Source organism: Phyllobates terribilis, unplaced genomic scaffold (genome assembly GCF_046119375.1).
Source record: "Phyllobates terribilis strain yellow unplaced genomic scaffold, ASM4611937v1 Scaffold_8__6_contigs__length_399053987, whole genome shotgun sequence".
Lineage (NCBI taxonomy): Eukaryota > Metazoa > Chordata > Amphibia > Anura > Dendrobatidae > Phyllobates > Phyllobates terribilis.
The window spans coordinates 86,850,243-86,876,102 of record NW_027362768.1 but is presented as its reverse complement, the minus strand read 5'-3'; the positions used below and the strand labels follow the sequence as shown (position 1 = coordinate 86,876,102).

At 47.6% G+C, this 25,860-nt stretch overlaps 1 protein-coding gene across 4 annotated transcripts in view; it reads right to left on the bottom strand.

The window, feature by feature from the left end:
- The window catches only part of LOC141156751 (dimethylaniline monooxygenase [N-oxide-forming] 2-like), a 126,224-nt gene that overhangs the window by 39,757 nt on the left and 60,607 nt on the right, over positions 1 to 25,860 (bottom strand). For all 4 annotated transcript variants that reach the window (XM_073643097.1, XM_073643100.1, XM_073643098.1 and 1 more), the window contains 2 exons: positions 10,290 to 10,489; positions 9,807 to 10,162 (listed from right to left, as the gene is read on the bottom strand). In XM_073643097.1, coding sequence (XP_073499198.1) covers positions 9,807 to 10,162; positions 10,290 to 10,489 — 556 coding nt within the window. The remainder of the gene's footprint in view (positions 1 to 9,806; positions 10,163 to 10,289; positions 10,490 to 25,860) is intronic.

Here is a 25,860-nt window from a genome sequence, read left to right as displayed (position 1 = left end):
CCTCCTGCTGAGTTTTCTGACGTAAGACTTCCTGGTGCAGATCGGAGTTTGGGGACCACCGGGTTCCATGGCCCGAGCAAACTGTAACGGGTCTGGGAGGTGGAACCTCTGAGCAACTATACAAGGGGGCAGTCCTTGTAAGGAAGCGGGTGGCTCCCAGGGAAGGTGGGCAGGTAGTCACGGCTAGTGACGGGGACAGTCTCTGGGTAGAAGGGCAGGAGGTCACGGCAAGTGACGGGGACAGTCTCTAGACAGGCGGGTGGTCACGGCAAGTGACGGCAGAGCCTCCAGGCAGGCTAGCAGGCAGGTAGCAGGTGGACGCTCCCAGGTGAGCGGGCAAGAGTCTCTGGACAGGCAGGTGGTCACAGCACGTGACGGCGGAGCCTCCAGGTAGGCTAGCAGGCAGGTAGCAGGTGAGCACTCCCAGGTGAGCGGGCAAGAGTCTCTGGAAAGGCAGGTGGTCACAGCATGTGACGGCGGAGCCTCCAGGTAGGCTAGCAGGCAGGTAGCAGGTGAGCGCTCCCAGGTGAGCGGGCAAGAGTCTCTGGACAGGCAGGTGGTCACAGCACGTGACGGCGGAGCCTCCAGGTAGGCTAGCAGACAGGTAGTAGGTGAGCGCTCCCAGGTGAGCGGGCAGGCTGGTCCATAGACAGACTGACAGGTGTCGGAAGGCAGACCGTCGGACTGCAGGCTTGCAAGCAGGTAAGCGGATATCAGGCAGGTATCAAGCAGGAATCTGGCAGGTGACTGGCAGGTAACAAGCAGGAATCTGGCAGGTGACTGGCAGGTAACAAGCAGGAATCTGGCAGGTGACTGGCAGGTAACTGGTAACGGGACCTGAGGGCTGAAGCAGAGTGAAGGCTTTGCAACAACATTGCTCGGGCACCTCCATTTTGGAGGAGGTGCCTTATATATGGGAGGTCCTCCGGCAATTGGCCGGGGACTCCTTAGGACGGCGCGCGCGGTCCCTTTAAGAGAGGGGGAGCGCGCGCGCGCCCTAAGCACACTGCCGGGGAAGGAGCGCGTGCCGGAAGCAGCGGGGAGAGAAGCGCTGGAGGATGCTGCGCCTGGAGCGGGGAGGTGAGAGGGACGGCGTCTCTGCCTAGTACGGGGCAGAGACGCCGATGCTACAGAGGGTAGAGTTCCAACGTGTGGGGACATCACACACCAGTCGGTGTGACGGAAGCTGCAAACGCTTCTGCAACACAGCAAGGGCGGCGGAAGCTGTAGCCGACTTGCGAAAATGAGCTGACAGGCGGCGTACTTTGAACCACGAGGTTAAGCACATGAGCCAGGCATGGTACGTGTGTGATCTCACCTCGCCTCATAGCCACCACCAGGTTACGGCCATTGTCACACACGACCATGCCGTGATGTACGTTCAGCGGTCTCAGCCAGAGATCTGCCTGCTCTTTCACAGCTGTCCACAACTCACAAGCAGTGTGAGGTTTATCACCTAAGCTTATGAGTTTCAGCACAGCCTGTTGCCGCTTGGCAGAGGCAGTACTGCAGTGCTTCCAGCTTGTAACTGATGTGGTGATATCTGAGATGGAGGCTGAACATGAGGAGGAGGAGGAGGATGATGCGCAGGAGCTGTACACTGTGGGGCCAACTCTGACTGACATAGGGCCCGCAATTCTCTGTGTGGGGAGGATGTGTTCTGTCCCAAGGCCCGACTGGGTCCCGGCTTCCACTATGTTTACCCAGTGTGCCGTCAGGGAGATGTACCGTCCCTGGCCACAAGCACTTGTCCACGTGTCCATTGTCAGGTGGACTCTCCCAGTATCTGCTGCGTTGTTGAGGGCACGGCAGATGTTTTGGGACACGTGCTTGTGTAGTGCGGGGATGGCACACCGGGCAAAATAGTGTCGGCTGGGGACCGAGTACCGAGGGACGGCCACCGCCATAAGGTTGCGGAAGGATTCCGTCTCCACCAGCCTAAAAGGCAGCATTTCCAACGCAAGCAGTCATGAAATGTGCCAATTAGGACTGTGGCCTGTGGGGCGTTGGCTGCGAATTTCCGCTTTCATTCAAAGGTCTGGGATATGGACAATTGAACGCTGCGGTGGGACGTGGACGTAGACGTTGATGCTGTTTCTTGAGAAACTGCCATAACAAGTGAAGACTGAGAGGAGGGGGCATCTTTGCATGCAGTATGGACAGGGGATTGCCTTGCACACACAACAGGGGGTTCTATTGCACACACAACAGCGGAAGAAGCTGTGGTGACACCCGCTGACACTGGTCGTGGACCCTGGGTTTCACCCCACAAAGTCGGGTGCTTTGTTGCCATGTGCCTGATCATGCTGGTGGTGGACAGGCTGGTAGTTTTGTTACCCCTGCTGATGCTGGCATGGCAGGTGGTACAAATGGCCTTTTTGGGGTTATCAGCAAAGTCTTTAAAAAAATTCCAGACTCTGGAAGACCTACAGGTTGTACTGGCATCGTCCCTCGTGTTGGTGTTACGGGAATTGTTGCCTGCCTTCTGTGTGCGGCCACCACACTGCCTGTTGGGGTACTCTGCCTCCCTCACCCTGTGTGCTGCTGGCCTCGCTCTGCATGTCCTCCTGCCACGTTGGGTCAGTTACTAGATCATCCACCACCTCCTCCTCTTCCAATTGCGCACCACGATCCTCCTCCTCACTTCCTGGCAATTGTGTCTCGTCATCGTCCACCTCTTGTGACAAATTGCCAGCGTCAACTTCCTGTGGCCGTGGCTGTTCAAATATTTGGGCATCGCTACATGGGATCTCCTCTTCCACCACTTCAAGCGGAGCAGGCGAGGGGCACAAATCTGGAAATGGACCAGTGAACAGCTCTTCAGAGTGTCCAAGTGTGGGATCAGTTGCTGTCTGACGACACTCGGCATGGTGGGAGGAAGGAGCATCAGGGTGAGGAGGAGTATGTGACGCGCCCCCTGGGCCATATTCGTTAGTGGGAATATCCGGAGCCGGATCAGATGGGGGTTGTAGTCTTCCGAGTGGCTGTGACCCGGTCCGTGCCCAGGGTGTCAAACTCAGTTGTATGTGGCAGTCATACAGATGTTATAAGTTCTTTATTGTCGACTACGCCACCCGTTGTGTTGCGGTCACTGTGGCCGCCGCTGCAGCAGGGTCCGCTGAGGCTGGTGGTGTAGGTGCAGCTTTGGTGATATAACCCCCAACGGGTGGGGTATAGCCTCAGGGGGATCAGGTGCAGAGGATGGGAGTTGTGGTGATGCAGTGTAGACGGCAATCAGAGACAGTCGGGTTATGCAGTTTAGGATGTTTTACTCACTGCTGATGTTCTGGTCACTCCAGCTTCGAGTGACCTCCCGAGCCGTGCTGCGTCCACCAGGTTCTGGATCCAGCCAACTCCCAAATAAGTCCGGAGCGTGACCCTGAGCTTGGGTTCCCTGACCCTCCTCGTGGTATGCCTTCGTGGTGGATGTGGTGGGTGACCGTGGCAAACGCTGCCCACGGTCTCCGGTCTCTGGCTGGGGAGTGTTTTTACCCCCACCAGCTTGGGTTCCGGTACCCTGTGCCGACTCTTCACCCGGGGATTTAAGTTGGGTTCTTGGAGTCCTTTTCTTCTGGTTCCCCCTCTGGGTCTCTCTCTCTCCTCTCTCACTCTGGGTCTCTCTTCTCCTCTGCTCCTGACTTTCTCTCTGCAACTGACCCTGTTCTTAGTTGGTGCCCACCTTATATACACCCTCTATGTGTGAGCTCAGGTGACCAGCACCCAATGAGCTCCTATCTTTACCCAGGCTGCTCCCCCTATCTGCCCCTACACTACTTGGGATGTTCCACCCCCCTCCCACTCCAGCCAGGAACAGACTCGGTCGTACCTGCACATTTCTAAGTGGGAGTACCGTCGGTCTGCTCCTCGGAAATGGGATGTGTGTAGTGCATGCAGCCTACCGAGCTCAGATCCACACTCCATCCTTACCTGGGAGTGGAATATCACACCTCTGGGTTGAGGTGCAATACCCCTGTAGCAGCCGAATCCTCAGGGTGCTACATATGCGGTCGAGACTCACTGCTACTAAGATTTGACCGTGTGGAAGACAGACCAGAGGTGGTGGTGCCCAGGTAACTGGAAGTATTATCTGCTATCCAATTAATAACCTGTTCACACTGATCAGTTCGCAATACTGGTGTTGTTCTGTGCTTCCCTAGTAATTCGGTCAAGAAGTGGGAGCGAGAAGATGTGACTGTTGGTTGTGGCACATTTTCACCTTGGCCACGGCCCCGTCTGTAAGGAGCTGAATCATGTATCTGTTCTGTCCGGTTTTTGCCCTTATCCAAAATGGAGTTGACAGCCTCGGGGGCCATCTTGTTTCCTCTCTGATATCTCCTGTTTCCTGTTTGCTATATATATATAAAGAGACTCAGGCCAACTATACTTTGCTTGTGTATCTTGTATCTTACCTGCTGCCAAGCTTGAAGGACTTGCATCGTGCCTGTTGCTTCTCTACATTGGGATTCCCCACCTGTTACCTGCCTGCCGTTTATCCGGACTTTCATCTGTGTGCAAAGACCCGCTCTGCATCCACCTGCAGTTCAGCTTGCTCTCTGCAAGGAGCCTGGTCTGGGCTCAGGATCTTGTGGACTGTGCGTTTCTGGACCTGGGACATCTATCGGTTTGTACTGACATCACAACCGTTTCCAGAGACTGTTTACTGATCGCTTGTTGCCTATACCTGCCTGCTATAATATATGCTTGCCTGCTTCAATATATCCTGTTAATACGATATATCGTGTTTGTCTTCACTCCGACCCATGCTATCGATCTCCATAAGTATAAAGTATGTAGCATACAGAATACACAAGCTTCAAAAGAATGGAGTTCGCTGGGTCAGATACTGTGGAGGTGCGTCTAAAGAAAATATGCACATATATCACAGGACTTCATGGGGACCTGCAGGCTACTAAAACAAAACTAGCAGCATTAGAGACTCAAATTCATCATAATGCTAATGTGGCCGACTCGTCCATTCACGCATTAGCAAATCGCCTGTCAACTCAAGAGACTGTAGCCGCAGCTCCGGTTCCAGTATCAATGCCAACTTCGGCTCTGGCTTTTCCTAAACTCCCGCCATTCAGGTTTGGCGGAGAAAGAGAAAAATTCCGTGGGTTTTTAAATCAGTGTCAACTGTATTTTTCTACACAGGCAGCTCACTTCCCAACTGAACGAGCGAAAGTATTAACCATGATAATGCTCTTAACTAACAAAGCTCTTGCCTGGGCAAATTCTCTGATTGAAGCCGATGATATGTGTTTAAATTCGCTGAAAGACTTTATTGCTGCAATGGGTCAAATGTTTGGTGACCCTAATCGGAGTGCCACAGCAGAAGCCGCACTATTGACACTCCAACAGGGAAAGCGCTCTGTCGTAGAATATGCAATGGAGTTTCGGAGGTGGGTGCTGGACACTACGTGGTACAATTCGGCAAGATATGCAGTGTTTAGGAGGGGTTTATCCACTGCAATTAAGGATGAGCTGGCATGAGGGGAGTCACCTGTTGCCCTGGGAGACTTTATCAACCATTGTGTTCGGATAGATGTTCGCTTCACAGAACGTCGGCAAGAGAGATGGGCAGATGCTAATCGTAACAACTTGCTATCTTTTTCTCCTCCCTCCAGAGAAACTCAGAATAAGTCCTCTCTTCAGGTGGAGTCGGAACCTATGCAGGTGGATGCAATTGAAAGAACTCGCCCTGACGCACGCAAGGAACATCGTTTCAGAGAAAATTTATGCTTCTATTGCGGAAAATCTGGTCACTATATTTCAAATTGTCCCAGTGAAATTCGCAGGACTACGGCTGCAGTGATCGAATACGACGTCTCAGATGAAGTCTCAGTAATTTCTCATCAAATTCCTCCTCGGAATAAAGAAACCAACCAGGATTACGATTTCTCCGACTGTGCTTCAGAAACATCTTCACCCGTGAGTGCAGCCGTTCTTTCAGTAGGCTCCACTACTTCGGCCTCGGAGAGCTCAAAGAAAAATTCACACTGCTACATTCCTCTCAAGATAAAGATTCAGTCCGGCTGGGTTACTAGTTCTGCTATGGTTGACTCTGGAGCCAGTGGTAATTTCATGGACATCGCATTCGCTAAAAAACACGGTATACGTCCACAGAGGAGAATCGCACCGGTATTAATGGAGACCGTGGATGGGTCCCCGTTAGCTTCCAGGCCTGATGATCTTGAAACAGCAGCATTGAATGTTCGTATGGGGGCGGACCATGCAGAAAGACTGTCGTTTTTGCTGATCTCTTCTCCCCACTTTCCTGTAATCTTAGGCTTACTGTGGCTACAATTACAAAACCCTACTATCAACTGGGCAACAAAGGAATTGCAGTTTCCGGAACGGCAGATGTCTTCCAGGGAATCAGCTTTAATCGGGTCAGCATGTGTAAGTGATCTAAAACTACCAATGGAATATCAAGATTTTGCAGAGGTATGTGATAAAAAGAACGCGGACAAGCTGCCACCACACCGGCAGTATGATTGCCCCATAGAACTCTTACCTGGCGCCGCAATTCCGTTTGGTAGCATTTATCCTTTGGCCGGACCTGAACTAAAAGCTCTCAAAGAGTATATCGATGAGAATTTAACTAAGGGGTTTATACGACCATCTTCCTCTCCAGCCGGTGCCCCAATCTTCTTCGTGAAAAAGAAGGACAGCTCACTTCAACCATGTATTGATTATCGTGAGCTCAACAAAATTACGGTCAGAAATTCTTATCCACTTCCACTAATTCCTGAATTACTTGAGAGGATACGACATGCCAAAATCTTCACAAAATTAGACCTTCGTGGAGCATACAATTTAGTACGGATTCGCCCTGGTGACGAATGGAAAACAGCTTTCCGGTCACGTTACGGACATTTTGAGTATCTTGTTATGCCTTTCAGACTTCGTAACGCACCGGCTACTTTTCAACACTTGGCAAACGATATATTTAGAGACATACTCGATATTTTTGTTGTGGTTTATTTGGATGACATTTTAATTTTTTCCAGCAACTTCGAGGATCATCAGCGGCATGTGAAAATGGTGTTGGATCGTCTATGGCAAAATCAGTTGTACATCAAGTTGGAGAAATGCGAGTTTTACAAGTCAGAAATTCAATTTTTGGGGTATGTTATATCGTGTTTGTCTTCACTCCGACCCACGCTATCGATCTCCATAAGTATAAAGTATATAGCTGACACCGTCCTCTGCACGCACCATCACCAGAACGTCCAGTTCCACGTCCCTTGCCACGCGCCTTGCCCATTGTAAAGGAAGTAAAATAGCTTACACTCGCACTATCAATGGAAAAAGGGTAATAAAAAGGAGATTAGAACCGTGGAAGAGGAAAACCACAGTTCTTTCTCTCTGGCCTACACCCGACTCTTTTAAACAATCTGAACAATCAGGGAGAAACTATTACTGTTTTTCTTTACGGAAAAAATACCAAAAGCTAAATAATAGAGATTTTTTACCGTGGAATGGCAAAACCACAGTTATTGTTTACTGGGGTATACCAGACTATTTTAAATAGATATATTTGCGGCTGAACAGTGAGCGACACACTCAAACTGTTTTTTTTTAGGTAAAAATGGCCCAAAAGTGGATAATACAGAGGTTTGAACCGTGGAACTGCAAAACCACACTTCTATTTCTCTGGCCTACACCAGACTATTTTCAACAAATATATTTGTGTCTGAACAATCAGGGAGACACTATTAAAAAAAAATTTTTACGGCAAAAAATGGCAAAAGCAGGATAATAGAGATTTTTTACCGTGGAATGGCAAAACCACAGTTATAATTTACTGGTGTATACCAGACTCTTTTAAACAGATATATTGGTGTCTGAACAATCAGGAGACACTATTACTGTTTTTCTTTATTGAAAAAATACCAAAAGCTGGATAATAGAGATTTTTTACCGTGGGACTGCAAAACCACAGTTATTATTTACTGGTGTATACCAGACTCTTTTAAACAGATATATTTGTGTCTGAACAATCAGGAGACACTATTACTGTTTTTCTTTACGGCAAAAAATGCCAAAAGCAGGATAATACAGAGATTTGACCAGTGGAACTGCAAAACCACACTTCTATTTCTCGGGCCTACACCAGACTATTTTCAACAGATATATTTGTGTCTGAACAATCAGGAGACACAATTACTGTTTTTCTTTACGGCAAAAAATGCCAAAAGCAGGATAATAGAGATTTTTCACCGTGGAACGGCAAAACCCCAGTTATAATTTACTGGTGTATACCAGACTTTTTTAAATAGATATATTTGCTGCTGAACAGTGAGCGACACACTCAAACAGTTTTTTTAGGTAAAAATGGCCCAAAAGTGGATAATACAGAGGTTTTAACCATGGAACTGCAAAACCACACTTCTATTTCTCTGGCCTACACCAGACTCTTTTAAAAAAATATATTTGTGTCTGAACTGTCACAGACACACTTTTTTTTTTGGGGGGGGGACACCAAAAGGTTAATAAGATGGGTATTTGTACAGTGTGAAGGAGGAAAAAAAAAAAAAGAGGATTTAGATGAAAAAAAAAGGATTTTTCCTGGCCCCCGAGACCTGGAGCTAAGTCCAGCAATTTCAGCAACAGGAGCACACAGGACTGTAATGCAGCGTTTGCTGGTATAACCACTGCGTCTCCTATACAGCCTGCCTGCCTACCTGGATATTAGTCCTGAGAAGGACTGTTTGTTTGATCTTGCAGCCTTTACAGACCCTACACTAACTATTTCTCAGTATATATCTCTCCCTAAATCAGCAGCGCTGTCCCTACACTGTCTGATCCCAGCCGTCTGTTGTGTCCAAGATGGCGGCGCCCAGTTTTAAATACTCGAGGTGACGCTGTGCTGCCAGCCAATCAATGTAATGCCCACAACCAACATGGCTGCGGCATTACAGTGACTGGCTGGCAATCCCTGCATGTTCATTGGCTCAGTAAAGAGCGCCAAACATGCAGGGCGGAGACCCGAGCTCCCGCCCGAGTAACCCGGAAATGCTCGGTTCTCGCCGAACATCCCGAGTAGCGTGATGCTCGGGCGAGTACCGAGCAGTGTCGAGCATGTTCGCTCAACACTAGTTATTATTCATATTCTCTGAAACAAGGCCAAGAAAACAAAAATTCTGCCAGGGTATTTAAACTTTTGAGCACAACCATAAAAGCCAAACTGCCACATGCTGCCAGTGTCCAGCAGTAATTGTGGTATTAATGCAGCACTGTCTAGTGACCAGGGCAAGGGTTGAGAAGTGTGTTTAGACACAGATGTGACAATAGCACAGCCAATCAGAATAGACTATCATAACCTGTATAAAAACCGAGGCAGGGAATGCAGCAGCTATTTTTTGGTGTGAATCTAGATAGTGAGAAAAAAATCACAGTTCACAGCTCAGCAATAGAAATAGGAAGAGAAAGCCATAAAACACTGAACAAATTGTACAAATAGTGTGTGACAGCACAGCAGTGAAGAACAGTTACCATCTGTGCAAGCATAGTCATTTATCTTGAGGTTAATTTGATATTAATAAGTCTGTGTTTGTATTAAAGAGCTTGAAATGAGTTTGATACAGTTCTATAAGACCTCAGAGTATTATACATGTCTTTTCAAGACAAATGAATTATTTGCAGTTTGTCACAAATCAAATCTTTTTGAAAAATTCAATGGAGCTGGTGAACTGAAATTTCAAAAGCGTCACTTATCTCAACTTATGAGATTTTTTTTCACACTGAAATGATTGAAATAATATGCTACTATTTACCCAGTAAATGTAACCCATTTGTCTTACCTTTGAAAACCCTGGTCATCCAACGAGCTTGAATTTCTGAAGAAGACATAATAGGACCAAGAGGCTGAACAAGTCCTATTACACCTAGTGTGGGCTTTTGCAGGTTTACTGGAAAGATGTTTCTAAATAATGTTGTTTTATTGTCTTCAACCTTAATAATGGATTCGTCCAAAAAGGGGAAGGAGAAGCTATAACCTGTGGCAAAAATGACAACATCAATGTTGTCCTCAGTTGTCCTATCGTCAAACTTCACAGATGTTTCCGTAAATTCTGTAACATTTGGTTTTACTACCACATATCCACAAGTGATACGACTTGGAAGTTCGTCATTGAACAAAGGCTCTTTAAATTGGGTTCTAGAAAACAGTGGAAAAATATCAGTCTAATAGCATATTGGCATTTATCATAATTCAATACAGAATAATCTGCATCTTATTTGTCTCAAGTAAAAAAAATACATTAATTAACCTTCTAAGAAATTACCTGTCTTGAGGCTGAAGACCATAATTTGCATGGTTGAACCATTCATTCATTTTTTTTTCTGTTTTCCATATAATGAAAGATGATGGAAGAGTGTTCCTCATCCAGTTCTGAAATCGCGTGTCAAAGCAAATGTCCCACGGATAACCATGCTCAAATACTCGACTCATAACCCATGATCCTCTCCTTGTGCTAAGAAATACCTACATGACAATAAAAGAAAATCACACATAAATCACACATAAAACATAATAATGACCCTTCGGTATGGGGTATGTTCACACATTGCAGATTTTTTTGCGAAAAGTTGTGCAACTGTCCCTTTCATCTGTAACAGTCTTACTCAGATGAGTGGAATTGAAGTGAATTTTCAGTCACATGCATATGGTAAAATAAATGGTGTCTTTAGAAGCCAAAACATGTCCTGCGAAAAAAACAAGCCCTCATTCTGCTATGTAGAAAGAAAAAAATATGGCTTCTGGAAAAAGGAAAGGAAAATACCAAAATGTAAAATAAGAAAAATGGTCTCATAAGTGAAGAAAATAGATGAGTAATGAGATTGCCTTATATAAGGTACAGTATATACAGTATGTATTTGCTAGTGATGAGCGAGCACTAAAATGCTCGGGTACTCGTTGTTCGAGTCGAGCAAATTGGGACTCAGACCAAGTAACGACCCCGGCGGTCTGCAGACGGACTAAAAATTGCCAAAATCGTTGGAAACAGTGCTCAAATGGGAACAGCATGGGGAAGACCCCTGGAAGCATTTCTGACTCCCAGGTCACTGCTGTTAACAATGTTGTCAGAGCTATTATGGCACTTTTACAGACTCACAATAAAACATACAAAAATGAAACCTAAATGGATTTTCCTGGGAAATATGTTAAGGAACATCCTTTCCAGGGTAATGACTTGTATTTAAGGTAAAATAAATAACCAAAAACAAAAATGCTCCTCCACACCTTGGGCTATGTTCACACGTAGCGTTTTTGATGCGCTTTTGCACTTTTGCATTGCTTCAACCAGACAAATGCAGTCACAGGGAAATGTAATTTTAACATTTTAAAACCTTATTTGGCAATGTGGTGTGTGACACATCATCAGACACATGCATACAGTGCTGAAAAGACATGGGAACAGCATGGGGAAGACCCCTGGAAGCACCTCTGACTCCCAGGTCACTGCCTAAAAGTGTGCCCATCATAAGTGATCCTTGGCGCATATGAAGATGCCTCCCGCCATGCACCTGTCATTGCAGACTTGCAACCATCACCATCCACTTCCTTCTCCCAGTGCAGCATTCAGTTGTCCCTACCCCATTCCTTGGAATGCAAGCGCAAGTATGCAGCCAGCCACCCACCCACCCACCCACAGGCTGCAATACTATACTGTCAAATTTTTGACAGCTGCTTGCACTTGAAATGTGGCCTTGTAGGCTCGTGGAGGTGGAAGCTTTTCACAGCCTCATGCCGGCAGCGGCCGGGTGTCCATACTCGGTCCGCAGCCGCCACTATATCTCCCGGTGTCGTCTCTGCCTTCCACAAGCCCGGGTCCGACAACATTATCCATGCCTTTCCCAGTGGACGTACTGGGAAGAACCACCTAACCACAAACACTTGGTCAAGTGAATGCGGCCAGGGATGGTACGGAGCCAGTCCATAGCTTGTCGGTGAGTTGTATTTCACCATAGTCATAATTTTAGCTCGGTGAAAGGACTGACTTTTGGAAAACCGTATCTACTCCAGCTGTCATTTCTCCCAGGAAGTCCTCTAAAGCTGCTTGCACTTGAAATGTGGTCTTTTAAGCTCATGGAGGCAGAAGCTTTTCACAACTTCATGCAGGCGGCGGCCGAATGTCCAAACTCTGTCCCCAGCCGCCATTATTTCTTCCGGTATCGTCTTCGCCTTCCACAAGCAAGGGTCCCTGAACATTACTGCTGGTACTTTTCTGTGGGAATCTGCTTGCCTCCTACCAGCCTGTAATATTTCCAGTGAACTATGGTACGACGCCATGGTATTAGCACTGACCAAGTACCAGTAGTGAACCCATCACCCATTTTCCTTCTCAGGAATTCTATTTGGTAGACTGAGTGGCTGCCCAAATACATTAGTTTCTCATAAAGGAGTGTAACATCCCTGGCGGCGTGCTTGCATGGCGCACCACCTCCCACCATGCAAGACCGCAATCTTACCTGTCAGTCCATGCTGCACTCTTTGCTCCAGTACCTGCTCTGTCCATGTCTCTTGTCTGATTGCTTAGGGCGTCGGCGTGGCTTTCTGCTTGTTTCTTATTGCTACTGTGTGCACAGTCCTAATGCATCCCCAGCCTATTGCTGTGAGTCACTGGATACTTAAACCCCCTCCACCCAGTAGGAGGTGCCTGAGCAACACTTTCACTCAGTTTGTCTTTTGCAACTGAGGTGCCAGGTCTTGTCCTGACTCTAGTCTGTCCGCCACCCTGGGAGCTGAGTACCCAGGGTCTTTTCCTGTACCTGTGACTTCTAGTCTGTTTCCGCCACCCTGGGGGCAGAGTACCCAGGGCCGCTACCTGTATCTCTGACTTCTAATCTGTTTTCGCCACCCTGGGGGCTGAGTTCCCAGGCTCGTTCCTGTATCTTGTTCCCAGTTCAGTTCCTGTCTGAACAGTGTACTAGCCCCTTACTTGTTTCTCTCTATGTCCGTACCTTCCCTTTGCCTGCAGTGTCTGAACCTGCACCTAACTCCAACTTGTTGTCTCTGTACTTCTCTTTGTGAGTTTTGTGTCCTCTCGCTACTTCATTGTAAGTACCTTGTGTATATCTGGTTCTGCTTGTCCCCTTTCCCTGCCTCCGTATCTACCTCCTGTGTTCTAACCATCTTCCTGTATTTTCCAGTCTGTTCCATGTGAACAGAGCCCTGTCCTGTCTGCCTTCACCTTCTGCTCTGTTCTGCTCTGCTTGTTCACCGCTCCGGCGGTTCTGCTCTGCTCCGCTTGTTTACCGTACCTGCGGCTCTGTTCTGCTCTGCTTGTTCACCGCTCCGGCTGTTCCGCTCTGCACCGCTTGTTTACCGCACCTGCGGTTCTGTTCTGCTCTGCTTGCTCACCGCTCCAGCGGTTCCGCTCTGTTCCGCTTGTTTACCGCACCTGCGGTTCTGTTCTGCCCTGCTTGTTTACCGCTCCGACGGTTCCCCTCTGCTTCACTAGTTTACAGCACCTGCGGTTCTGCTCTGCTCTGCTTGTTCTCTGCACCTGCGGTTCTGTTCTGCTCTGCTTGTTCACCGCTCCGGCTGTTCCGCTCTGCACCGCTTGTTTACCACACCTGCGGTTCTGTTCTGCTCTGCTTGTTCACCGCTCCGGCTCTTCTGCTTTGTTCCGCTTGTTTACCGCACCTGCGATTCTGTTCAGCCCTGCTTGTTCACCGCTCCGGTGGTTCCGCTCTGCTTTGCTAGTTTACAGCACCTGTGGTTCTGCTCCGCTCTGCTTGTTCTCCACACCTGCAATTTTGCTCCACTCTGCTTGTTCACCGCACCTGCGGTTTTGCACCGCTCTGCTTGCTCACCGCACCTGCGGTTTTGCTCCGCTCTGCTTGTTCACCGCACCTGCGGTTTTGCTCCGCTCTACTTGTTCACCGCACCTGCGGTTTTGCTCCGCTCTGCTTGTTCTCTGCACCTGCGGTTTTGCTCCGCTCTACTTGTTCACCGCACCTGCGGTTCTGTTCTGCTCTGCTTGTTCACCGCTCCAGCGGTTCCGCTCTGTTCCACTTGTTTACCGCACCTGCAGTTCTGTTCTGCCCTGCTTGTTCACCGCTCCAGCGGTTCCGCTCTGTTTCACTAGTTTACAGCACCTGCGGTTCTGCTCCGCTCTGCTTGTTCTCCGCACCTGCGGCTTTGCTCCGCTCTGCTTGTTCACCGCACCTGTGGTTCTGTTCTGCTCTGCTTGTTCACCGCTCCGGCTGTTCCGCTCTGCAATGCTTGTTTACCACACCTGTGGTTCTGTTCTGCTCTGCTTGTTCACCGCTCCGGCGGTTCCAATCTGTTCCGCTTGTTTACCGCACCTGCAGTTCTGTTCTGCCCTGCTTGTTCACCGCTCCGGTGGTTCCGCTCTGCTTCGCTAATTTACAGCACCTGCGGTTCTGCTCCGCTCTGCTTGTTCTCCACACCTGCGGTTTTGCTTCTCTCTGCTTGTTCACTGCACCTGCGGTTTTGCTCCGCTCTGCTTGCTCACCACACCTGCGGTTTTGCTCCGCTCTGCTTGTTCACCGCACCTGCGGTTTTGCTCCGCTCTGCTTGTTCTCTGCACCTGCGGTTTTGCTCCGCTCTATTTGTTCACCGCACCTGCGGTTTTGCTCCGCTCTGCTTGCTCACCGCACCTGCGGTTTTGCTCCACTCCGCTTGTTCACCGCTCCTGCAGTTTTGCTCCGCTCTGCTTGTTCACCGCACCTGCGGTTTTGCTCCGCTCTGCTTGTTCACCGCTCCTCCGGTTTTGCTCTGCTAGTCCACCGCACCTGCGGCTCTGTTCCTGTATGCCAGTCTGTACTGGTCCCTATCCAGCCTGCATTCATACCTGCCAGTATCTGCCTGTCTGCATTCCAGCCGTGCCTGTCAGCACCCGCTTGTCTGCATACCAGCTGCGCCTGCCAGAACCCACCTGCCTACATACCAGCCGTGCCTGCTAAGTACCCACCTGCCGTCATACCAGCCATGCCTGCCAGTACCCACCTGTTTGCATACCAGCTAACCTGCCTGTTCCTGCATTCCCCGGTGTGGGTCAACAGCTGTGACCGGGGCCTGACCTGGAGTAGCACCTGGTCCCTCTGCTCGGTTCCTCCCTGGTTCACGGAGTCGACTGAGCTGCCGTGCGACCTTGGTCGGACCGGGTTGATACTTAGTTACGCCCCTCCAGGCACTCCTCGGTTCATGGTACAGTGGGATCACTAATCACGCTCACGCCAGTCAGTCCGGGCGCGAGCGTAACAAGGAGCTGAAGATAGAGTGGCAGTAGATGCAAGTTTCTCCAGCCTGTTAGATATCAGAGGGTGAACGGTAGCACATTGGCTCAGTGATTGGCACTGAAGCCTTGCAGCGCTAGGAACCTGGGTTCAAATCCCAGCAAGGACACAATCAGCAAGGATTTTCTATGTTCTCCCTGTGTTTGCGTGAGTTGTCACCTCAGTAAAAAAGGAGCCATTGGGTGTCCGGGAACCTTCCCACACACTTTTCTTAGCCAGGATTGCTTCTCGGCAGGGTTGGACAGTCCCACCAGAGAATCCTTGGGTGGGCCCTGGCTTCTCCATCAGGAGAGTTCATGATAGCACAAACTTTGCAGCAGATATGGGACTCTTGAGCAGGGGAGAAAGGTGAGCCCTCAGAATTAAATCCTCTGGTGAGCCCAATGTTTTTCAGTTTGAAACTGCTTCTCAGTGAGAGTTGTATTTCACCACAACCATATTCTTTAGCTTGGTGAAAGGACTGGCATAAGGGAAAATCGTATCTACTCCGGCTGTCATTTCTCCGTCACCAGGGTCTGCCCATTGTCACACATGACCATGCCTGGCTGTATGTTCAGCGGTGAGAGCCACAGATCATGCTCCTGTGTTACAGCTTTCAACAACTCTGCAGCGGTGGGCCCTTTGTCACCTAAGCATTAAGCATGTTATCTTCAGCACAGCCTGTTGCCTCTTGGCCAAGCTTTCGGCTTGTAACTGATGTTGTCATTTCGGAGATGGAGGCCGAACTGGTGGAGGAGGTGCAGGAGCTGAACAATGTGATTACATTGAGGTTACATTGATGACTCAGATTTTTATACTAAAGAAAGATCATACTGTTTTTTTTTTTACTTTATTTTTTAAGACAAATACATTCACCGGGTAATGTCATTTTAACATTTTACAACTTTGTCTGGCCATGCCTGACACATCATCAGATACATCCTGTTTCATTTATGATGGAGGGACTCTGAAATTCACAAAGCCTATTTTTATAGGGCCATTAGGCAGCCCTTACTATTCTTAAAGGGCCAGCAGTCAGCCCTCGCTATTGTTAGAGAGCCATTAACCGGCTATGCTTTGTTGTTCCCATTATTAACGAGTGGGTCTCCTATACTGTTATTGCATATGCAGTGACTAAAGGTCTGCCAAAAATTTGGATGCAACCCAATACCCCTTTGAAGAGACATAGAGGAGGGTCTCATTAAAAAATGTTCCCATTATAAAGGAGCGGGTCTCCTTTAATGGTAATGCCCATGTTGTGACTGCAAGAACTGTCAAAATTTGGGAAAAACCACACTAACAACTTAAAGACACATAGAGCAGGACCACAGTATTGACATGTTTCCATTACAAAGGAGCGAGTGTGCTATACAGTTATAGGGTATGCAGTGAGTCCAACGGCTGCCAAAATTTAGGAAAAACCACAATAACAATTTAAAGACACATAGAGCAGGGTCACAGTAACAACATATTCCAATTAGAAAGGAGAGGGTCTCCCAGACTGTTTGCCTATGCAGTGAAGCAACGGCTGCCAAAATTTTGGAGGAACTCCAATGCCCCTTGCAAGAGACGTAAAGGTCAGAGAGCCTCCTAAAAACAATGTTCCCATTATTACGAAGTGGGTCTCCCATAGTGTTTGCCTATGCAGTGAAGCAACGGCTGCCAAAAATTTGGAGGAACTTCAATACCCCTTGCAAGAGACGTAGAGGTCAGAGATCCTCCTAAAAACAATGTTCCCATTATTAGGAAGTGGATCTCCCATAGTGTTTGCCTATGCAGTGATGCAATGGCTGCCAAAAATTTGGAGGCACTACAATGCCCCTTGCTAGAGAAGTAGAGGTTAGAGAGCCTCTTAGAAGCAATGTTCCCATTATTAGGAAGTGGGTCTCCCATAGTGTTTGCCTATGCAGTGAAGCAACGGCTGCCAAAAATTTGGAGGAACTCCAATGCCCCTTGCAAGAAATGTAGATATGTTGATATGGTACATATGGTGGTGATATGGTGGTGGAGGATGAGGATGCGGAGAAGGAGGAGGACAAGAGCAAATAGACAAAATCAGGAAACATATACCCATGTCTGGGCGTGAAGACAGAGGTGCATGGGAATAGAGTTAGACCTCCCCAAAAAAAAGACACTGGATTTGAGTTTATGTTACGCTGCTATCATTTGGTGGTGTTGAGAAGTCTGGCCCAATCCAGCCCTTGTTTATTTTTATAAGAGTCAGCCTGTCAGCATTTTCAGTTGACAGGTGGATGCGCCTATCGGTCATAATTCCGCCAGTGGCACTATAAACCCACTCTGACAACCATTAGTGGCAGGGCAGGCCAGGACCTCCAAGGCGTAGAGAGCCAGTTCATGCCACGTGTCCAGCTTGGATACCCAATAATTATAAGGCACAGAGGAATCACGGAGGATGTTGGTACGGTCGGCAAAGTACTGCCTCACCATCTTTCGAAACTTTGCATTCCTTGTAAGAGTACCCTGCGCCTCAGGGCCTGTGCGATGGGAGAGTCTGAGAAAACTGTCCCAGAACTTTGACAGTGTTCCCCTGCCTCTGCTGGATTGCATTTGTGGCTCTCTCACCTGAACTCCTAGGTTGTCCAACGAACTGTGACCGCTGCTGCGTTTTCAGATGGAAATTTTTTAAATAATTCCGCAACAAGGGCCTTCTCGTACTGCACCATTTTATTAGGCCTGTCCTGTAAGGGGATAAGAGACATAAAGTTCTCCCTGTAGCATGGGTCTAGAAGCATCAGCAACCAGTAATGACTGTCACCCAAAATTTGGACAATGCTAGGGTCACAGGAAAGGCAGCGTAACATAAACTCAGCCATGTGTTCCAGACTACAAAGAGGCAAGACTTCCGTGTCCTCACCAAGAAGACGACTGACCATGCTCTCCTCCTCATCCTCCTCCTCTTCCTCCTCCTCCCTGTCCTCAGGCCATCCACGCTGAACTGACGGTATGACAGTTGTGCAGGCAGTACCGTCTAAAGCGCAGGAAACTAGCTACAGTTCTTCATTCTCCTCCTCCTCCTCCTCATTGTCACCCAATCCACATTGGAATGAGATGGGGCTGGGCTGTGTGTAATCACCCTATATAGTTCCTTGCTCCATCTCATCGTGCTCCACCTGCAATGCATCCTCTTTAATTAAGAGCAGAGAGCATTTCAGAAGACAGAGAAGCGGGATGGTGATGCTAATTATGGTGTCATCGCCGCTCACCATCTTGGAGGAGTCCTCAAAGGTTTGGAGGATGGTACAGAAGTCTGACATCCATGTCCACTCTTGAGGTTATATATGTGGACTCTGACCTGAATACTGACAGCCTTGTTGATGCAGGTAGTCAACAACTGCCCTCTTCTGCTCACAAATCCTTCCCAACATCTGCAATGCAGAGTTCCAATGCGTGGAGACATCACACACCAGTCGGTGAGCCGGAAGCTGTAAATGCTGCTGTAGCTGACTTCCTAAAATGGGCACACAGGCAGCGTACTTTAACAAGCAGATCCGGCAGATCCGGGTAGGTTTTGAGAAACCACTGAACCACGAGGTTAAACACATGGGCCAGGTATGATACATGTGTGAGCTCGCCTCGCCTCACCTCAGAGCTACCACCAGATTCCGGCCATTGTCACACACGACCATGCCTGGCTGTAGGGTCAGTGGTCTCAGCCTCAGATCTGCCTGCTCTTTCAGAGCTGTCCACAACTCTTCAGCGTTGTGTGGTTTGTCACCTAAGCATATTAACTTCAGCACAGCCTGTTGTTGCTTGGCCGAGACAGTGCTGCAGTGCTTCCAGCTTGCGACTGATGTGGTCATTTCGGAGATAGATGCTGAAGAGGAGGAGGAGGAGGTGCAGGAAATGTAGAATGTGGGGGCAAACCTGATTGACCCAGGGCCCGCAATCCTCGGCGTTGTGAGGACGTGTTCCGTCCCAAGGTCCAACTGTGTCCTGGCTACCACTATGTTAACCCAGTGTGCCGCCAGTGAGATGTACCATCCCTGCTCACAAGCACTTGTCCACGTGTCCGTGGTTAGGTGGACTTTCCCAGTAACTGCATTGTTGAGGGCACGGCTAATATGTTGGGACACATGCTTGTGTAATGCGGGGACGGCACTCCAGGAGAAATAGTGGCAGCTGGGGACCGAGTACCAAGGGATGGCCGCCACCATCAGGTTGTGGAAAGCTTCTGTCTCCATGAGCCTAAAAGGAAACATTTCATGTTCAAGCATTCGCAAAATGTGTGAATTTAGTAGTGTGGCCTGTGGGGCGTTAGCTCCGTATTTGCGCTTGTGCTTCAAGGACTGGAGTAGGGACAACTGATCGCTGTGCTGGGACGAGAACATGGACATGCTTGCTGAAGGTGCTAGTTGAGAGTGTTCAATGACAGGTGCCGGGCGGGAGGCATCTTGACATGCGCCATGGACAGGGGATTGGTGTGCATGCACAACAACAAGCAGTTGTGTCACCCACAGACACTGATGCTGGACCCGGGTTCAGCCCACTTAATCAGGTGCTTTGCTGTCATGTGCCTGATCATGCTGGTGGTCGTCAGTCTGCTAGTTTTGCTACCCCTGCTGATGCAGGCCTGGCAGGTGGTGCAAATGGCGTTTTGGGGGTAATTGGCAGAGTCAACAACCGGACTCGGGAAGACCTAACAGTTGTACTGGCAACTTCCGTCATGTTGATGTTACGGGAAACGGTTTCCCGCCTTGTGTCTGTGGCCACCACACTTCTTGTTTTTGCCTATTGTGGTGCTTCGCTTCCCTCCCCCTGTGTGCTGCTGTCCTCACTCCGCATGTCACCTTGCCAGGTTGGGTCAGTGACTTCATCGTCTTGCCCCTCATCTTCCACTTCCGCACCCTGGTCCTCCTCCTGACTTTCTGGCAATTGTGTCTCATCATCCACCTCTTGTGACAGTTTCCCACCGTCGCCTTCATGTGACCGTGGCTGCTCAAATATTTGGTTATCGCTACATGCAATCTCCTCTTCCCCCGCTTCAAGTGGACCGAGCGAGAGGCTCGAATCTATAAATGGAAAAGTGAAAAGCTCTTCGGAGTGTCCAAGTGTTGGATCAGTTGTCTCTGGGCACTCAGCATGGTGGGAGGAAGGAGGCTCAGGGTGAGGAATATGCAGTCCAGACTCACAGCTACTGAGACTTGACAGTGTGGAAGACAGGGTGGTGGTGGTGGTTGCTAAGTGACTGGAAGCATTATCTGCTATCCAACCATTAACCTTTTCACACTGCTCTGTGTTCAATAGTGGTGTTCTGCGGTCCCCTATTAATTGGGACAGGAAGGTCGAGCAACAAGATGTGGGTGTTTGTTGTGGCACAATTTCAGCTTGCCCACGGCCTCTGCATGCACCATCACCATCACGTCGACTTCCCCATCCCTTGGCACGCGCCTTGTCCATTTTAAATGGTGGACAATATGTTCCACGTTCACTACAAATGGCAGGATTTGAACCTCAGTGCTATGTGATACATGTGATGGAAAACCATAGTTTTAAATAGCTGGCCTGTAGGTTACTATTCTTCACAGCGACCTGGTGTCAATAACTTCACTAATAGTGTTGAGCATTCCGATACTGAAATATCGGGTATCGACCGATATTCGCGGTATCGGATTTCCGATACTGAGTTCAGATACTTTTAGAATATGGAATACCGGAATCGGAAGTTCCCATAATGCCTGCGCTCTGCAGTGTCTCTGAAGGATGACAAGCTGGATGGCAGCGCTCAGCTTACTGTACTTGTCATTTAGTGTTAAAGGATTTAATAAAAAAAATAATAGTGTTTTCATGCACCGTCTCTTTAAAAAAGAAGGCCGGTAATTCAGCATCGGTACTCGACAATTTACACTGTGTTCCAAATTATTATGCAAATAATATTTTCTCAGATTTTCCCAAATTACCTATATGAATTGCAGTCATTGTAATTTTCCATTCAAATAACTATTAGAGTACAATTGAAAGGTTTTTGTACAAACTGCCTATGATAACAGTATATTTTTAAAAAAATAAAAAACTCAAACTGCACTCAAAATGCATGTTCCAAATTATTATGCACAGCAGAGTTTTCAACCTTTTCATTTTAATAAAGAACAAAAAAATGGTCATTTTTGAAATTATAAGCATTAGCAGGTTATTACAAACTGAAATCAAACAGTTTTCAACTCAAAACTTTATTCTAGGTGATGTTACATTTGCACATAGGACCCCTTGTTCGAAAGGAGCTTCTGAACTCTCTCGTCCATTGAATTTGTCAGGTTTTGGATGGTTTCTGCTTTAATTGTTTTGCATGAGGACAGAATACCCTCCCAGAGCTGTTGCGTAGATTTGAACTGCCTCCCGCCATCATAGACACTCCTTTTGATGATGCTCCAGAGGTTCTCAATGGGGTTGAGGTCAAGGGAGCATGGGTGCCACATCATAAGTTTGTCCCCTTTTATGCCCATAGCAGCCAGAGATGCAGATGTGTTATGTGCAGCATGAGACGGGGCATTATCATGCATGAAATTATCTCGATGGTCCAGATGTATGGAGTGGAGGATGTCTGGTTGATGGACACCCCATGCAAACACGGCTACGGCGCTAACAAGGAGGAGGTGGAGTAATGTTTTGGGCTGGAATCATGGGGAGAGAGATTGTCGGCCCTTTTAGGATCCCTGAAGGGGTAAAGATGAACTCCATAATGTATGTTGAGTTTCTCAAACAGCACTTCCTTCCATGGTTCAAGAAGAAGAACCGTGCATTCAGCAGCAAGATCATTTTCAAGCATGATAATGCCCCGTCTCATGCTGCACATAACACATCTGCATCTCTGGCTGCTATGGGCATAAAAGGGGACAAACTTATGGTGTGGAACCCATGCTCCCCTGACCTCAACCCCATTGAGAATCTCTGGAGCATCATCAAAAGGAGTGTCTATGATGGCGGGAGGCAGTTCACATCTACGCAACAGCTCTGGGAGGGTATTCTGTCCTCATGCAAAACAATTAAAGCAGAAACCATCCAAAACCTGACAAATTCAATGGACGAGAGAGTTCAGAAGCTCCTTTCGAACAAGGGGTCCTATGTGCAAATGTAACATCACCTAGAATAAAGTTTCGAGTTGAAAACTGTTTGATTTCAGTTTGTAATATCCTGCTAATGCTTATAATTTCAAAAATGACCATTTTTTTGTTCTTTATTAAAATGAAAAGGTTGAAAACTCTGCTGTGCAAAATAATTTGGAACATGCATTTTGAGTGCAGTTTGAGTTTTTTAGTTTTTTAAAAATATACTGTTATCATAGGCAGTTTGTACAAAAACCTTTCAATTGTACTCTAATAGTTATTTGACTGGAAAATTACAATGACTGCAATTCATATAGGTAATTTGGGAAAATCTGAGAAAATATTATTTGCATAATAATTTGGAACACAGTGTAGAATAGAAAAAATAGAGCATCACACATACTGTAGATTAGATACATAGAAACATGTCAGTCACATATATAAGAAGTACAGTGATAGTGTTGATTACTGTACGTGTCATTTAGTGTTAAAATAAAGGATTTATTTAAAAAAATGGCGTGCAGTTCCCCGTAATTTTAGTCTCTAGTGGAGGTTAAGCAGACGGCTGGGGCAGATGTTTGAAGCCTGGGAAAGGGGTAATACCCACGGAGCTTCCCAGGCTACTAATATCAGCCCCCAGCTGAATACCTAGCCTTTACTAGCTATTAAAATGGGGGACTCCCCAAAAAAATGATGTGGGGTCCCCCCTATTTTAATAGCTAGCAAAGGCTAGGCAGACATATTTTTATGTCCAGCCAGGTACAGCAGGCAGGAACGGGCTGCCCCCAACCCCCAGATGCCTATTTGTACCTGGCCGGACATAACAATGTAGGGAAGCCCTTTTTTTTAATTACTTCATGAATTTCATGAAATAATTAAAAAAAAAAAAAAATAGCTTCCCAGGCTACTAATATCAGCCCCCAGCTGAATACCTAGCCTTTACTAGCTATTAAAATGGGGGACCCCAAAAAAAATGACGTGGAGTCCCCCTATTTTAATAGCTAGCAAAGGCAAGGCAGACAGCTGGGGGCTGATATTAATAGCCCAGGAAGGGTGCCATGAATATTGGCCCCCTCCCAGGCTAGAAACACCAGCCGTCAGATGCCCCAGAAATGGCGCATCCATAGGATGCGCCAATTCTGGCACTTAGCCTCGCTCTTTCCACTGCCCTGTAGCGGTGGCAGTGGGGTAATAGGGCTGGGGTTGATGTCAGCTTATAATGCCAGCTGACATCAAGCCCAGGTTAGTAATGGAGAGGCATCTATAAGACACCCACATTACTAACCCCATAGTCAAAGTTAAAAAAAAACACAAACACACAGAATAAAGTCATTTAATTGAAATAAACACACAATTTTTTAATGTTCTAAATTATACCATATTTACCATCACGCCCATTCCAGCTGAAGCCAATGTCTTCTGCAATAAAAGTAAAATAATAAAGCAACCTCATCCTTACCTTTCCATGGTTCCCATGATGGCTCCAGCTCTGCTACATTCACATGACAGGCTGGATTGCAGCCGAAAGCTGCCATCCAGCTTGCCATGTTGCAGACACTGAGAAGTGCAGGCATGCTTGCGCTCCTCAGTGTCTGGCTGTGATGGCATCCAGATGAGCCGAGGTCATGTCCAATGAACTCAGCTCACCTCATGCACGTCACTGACAGCGTGGGAAAATTCTCCTGCGCTCAGCGCTTGAGCAGGAGAATTCTCCGACACTGGGATGGCATTGAGATGACAGGCTGGATCGCAGCTGAACGCTGCCATCCAGCTTGTCATCCTTCAGAGACACTGCAGAGCGCAAGCATGCCTGCGCTTCTCAGTGTCTGTGGCATGGCAAGCTGGATGGCAGCGCTCAGCTGCGATCCAGCCTGTCATCTCAATGCCATCCCTGCGTGGGAGAATTCTCCTGCTCAAGCGCTGAGCGCAGGAGAATTTTCCCACACTGTCCGTGATGTGCAGGAGTTGAGCTGAGTTCAATGGACATGACCTCGGCTCATCTGGATGCTGTCACAGCCAGACACTGCAGAGCGCAAGCCTGCCTGCGCTTCTCAGTGTCTGCGGCATGGCAAGCTGGATGGCAGCTTTCGGCTGCGATCCAGCCTGTCATGTCAATGTAGCAGAGCTGAAGCTGTCCTGGGAACCATGGAAAGGTAAGGATGAGGTTGCTTTATTATTTTAATTTTATTGCAGAAGACATTGGCTTCAGCTGGAATGGGCGTGATGGTAAGTATGGTTTAATTTAGAACATTAAAAAATTGTGTGTTTATTTCAATTAAAGGACTTTATTCTGGGTGTTGTGTTTTTTTAAATACTTTACTAGAAATTCATGACGGTCAGGTCTAATATTGGAGTGACCCCATGAATTTCGGGCTTAGGGCCAGCTGATAATGCCAAGCTGGCCCTAACCCCTTTACTACCCAGTGAGCCACCGCACCAGGGTCCTGGATGCGTTGGGTACAGCGCCAGAAGATGGCGCTTCTATGAACGCGCCATTTTCTGGGGTGGCTGCGGACTGCAATTTGCAGCGGGGGGGGGCCCAGAAAGCTTGGGCCTCCCTGCGCTGCGGATTCCAGTCCCCAGCTGCCTAGATGTACCTGGCTGGACACAAAAATAGGGCGAAGCCCCACGTATTTTTTTTTTTTTTTAATTATTTCATGAAATTCATGAAGTAATTAAAAAAAAGGGCTTCCCTACATTGTTATGTCCGGCCAGGTACAAATAGGCATCTGGGGGTTGGGGGCAGCCCGTTCCTGCCTGCTGTACCTGGCTGGACATAAAAATATGTCTGCCTAGCCTTTGCTAGCTATTAAAATAGGGGGGACCCCACATCATTTTTTTGGGGAGTCCCCCATTTTAATAGCTAGTAAAGGCTAGGTATTCAGCTGGGGGCTGATATTAGTAGCCTGGGAAGCTCCGTGGGTATTACCCCTTTCCCAGGCTTCAAACATCTGCCCCAGCCGTCTGCTTAACCTCCACTAGAGACTAAAATTACGGGGAACTGCACGCCATTTTTTTAAATAAATCCTTTATTTTAACACTAAATGACAAGTACAGTAATCAACACTATCACTGTACTTCTTATATATGTGACTGACATGTTTCAATGTATCTAATCTATGTGTGATGCTCTATTCTTTCTATTCTAAATTGTCGGGTACCGATGCTGAATTGCCGGCCGGCTTTTTTAAAGAGACGGTGCATGAAAACACTATTATTTTTTTAAATAAATCCTTTAACACTAAATGACAAGTACAGTAAGCAACACTGTCACTGTACTTATATATGTGACTGACATGTTTCTATCTATCTAATCTATGTGTGATGCTATATTCTTTCTATTCTAAATTGTCGGGTACCGGTGTATGCCGCTGCTGAATTACCGGCTTTTCATGTAATACATTCTACATTATTCTTAGTTGTTTTCCTTCATGTAGAATTAACCTACAAGGCAAGAAAGGGTTTATTTTCATTCCGATATTTGTGTCCCATTGACTTGCATTGGTTTCCGGTATCGGAATCGGCGATATCCGATATTTTTTGGGTA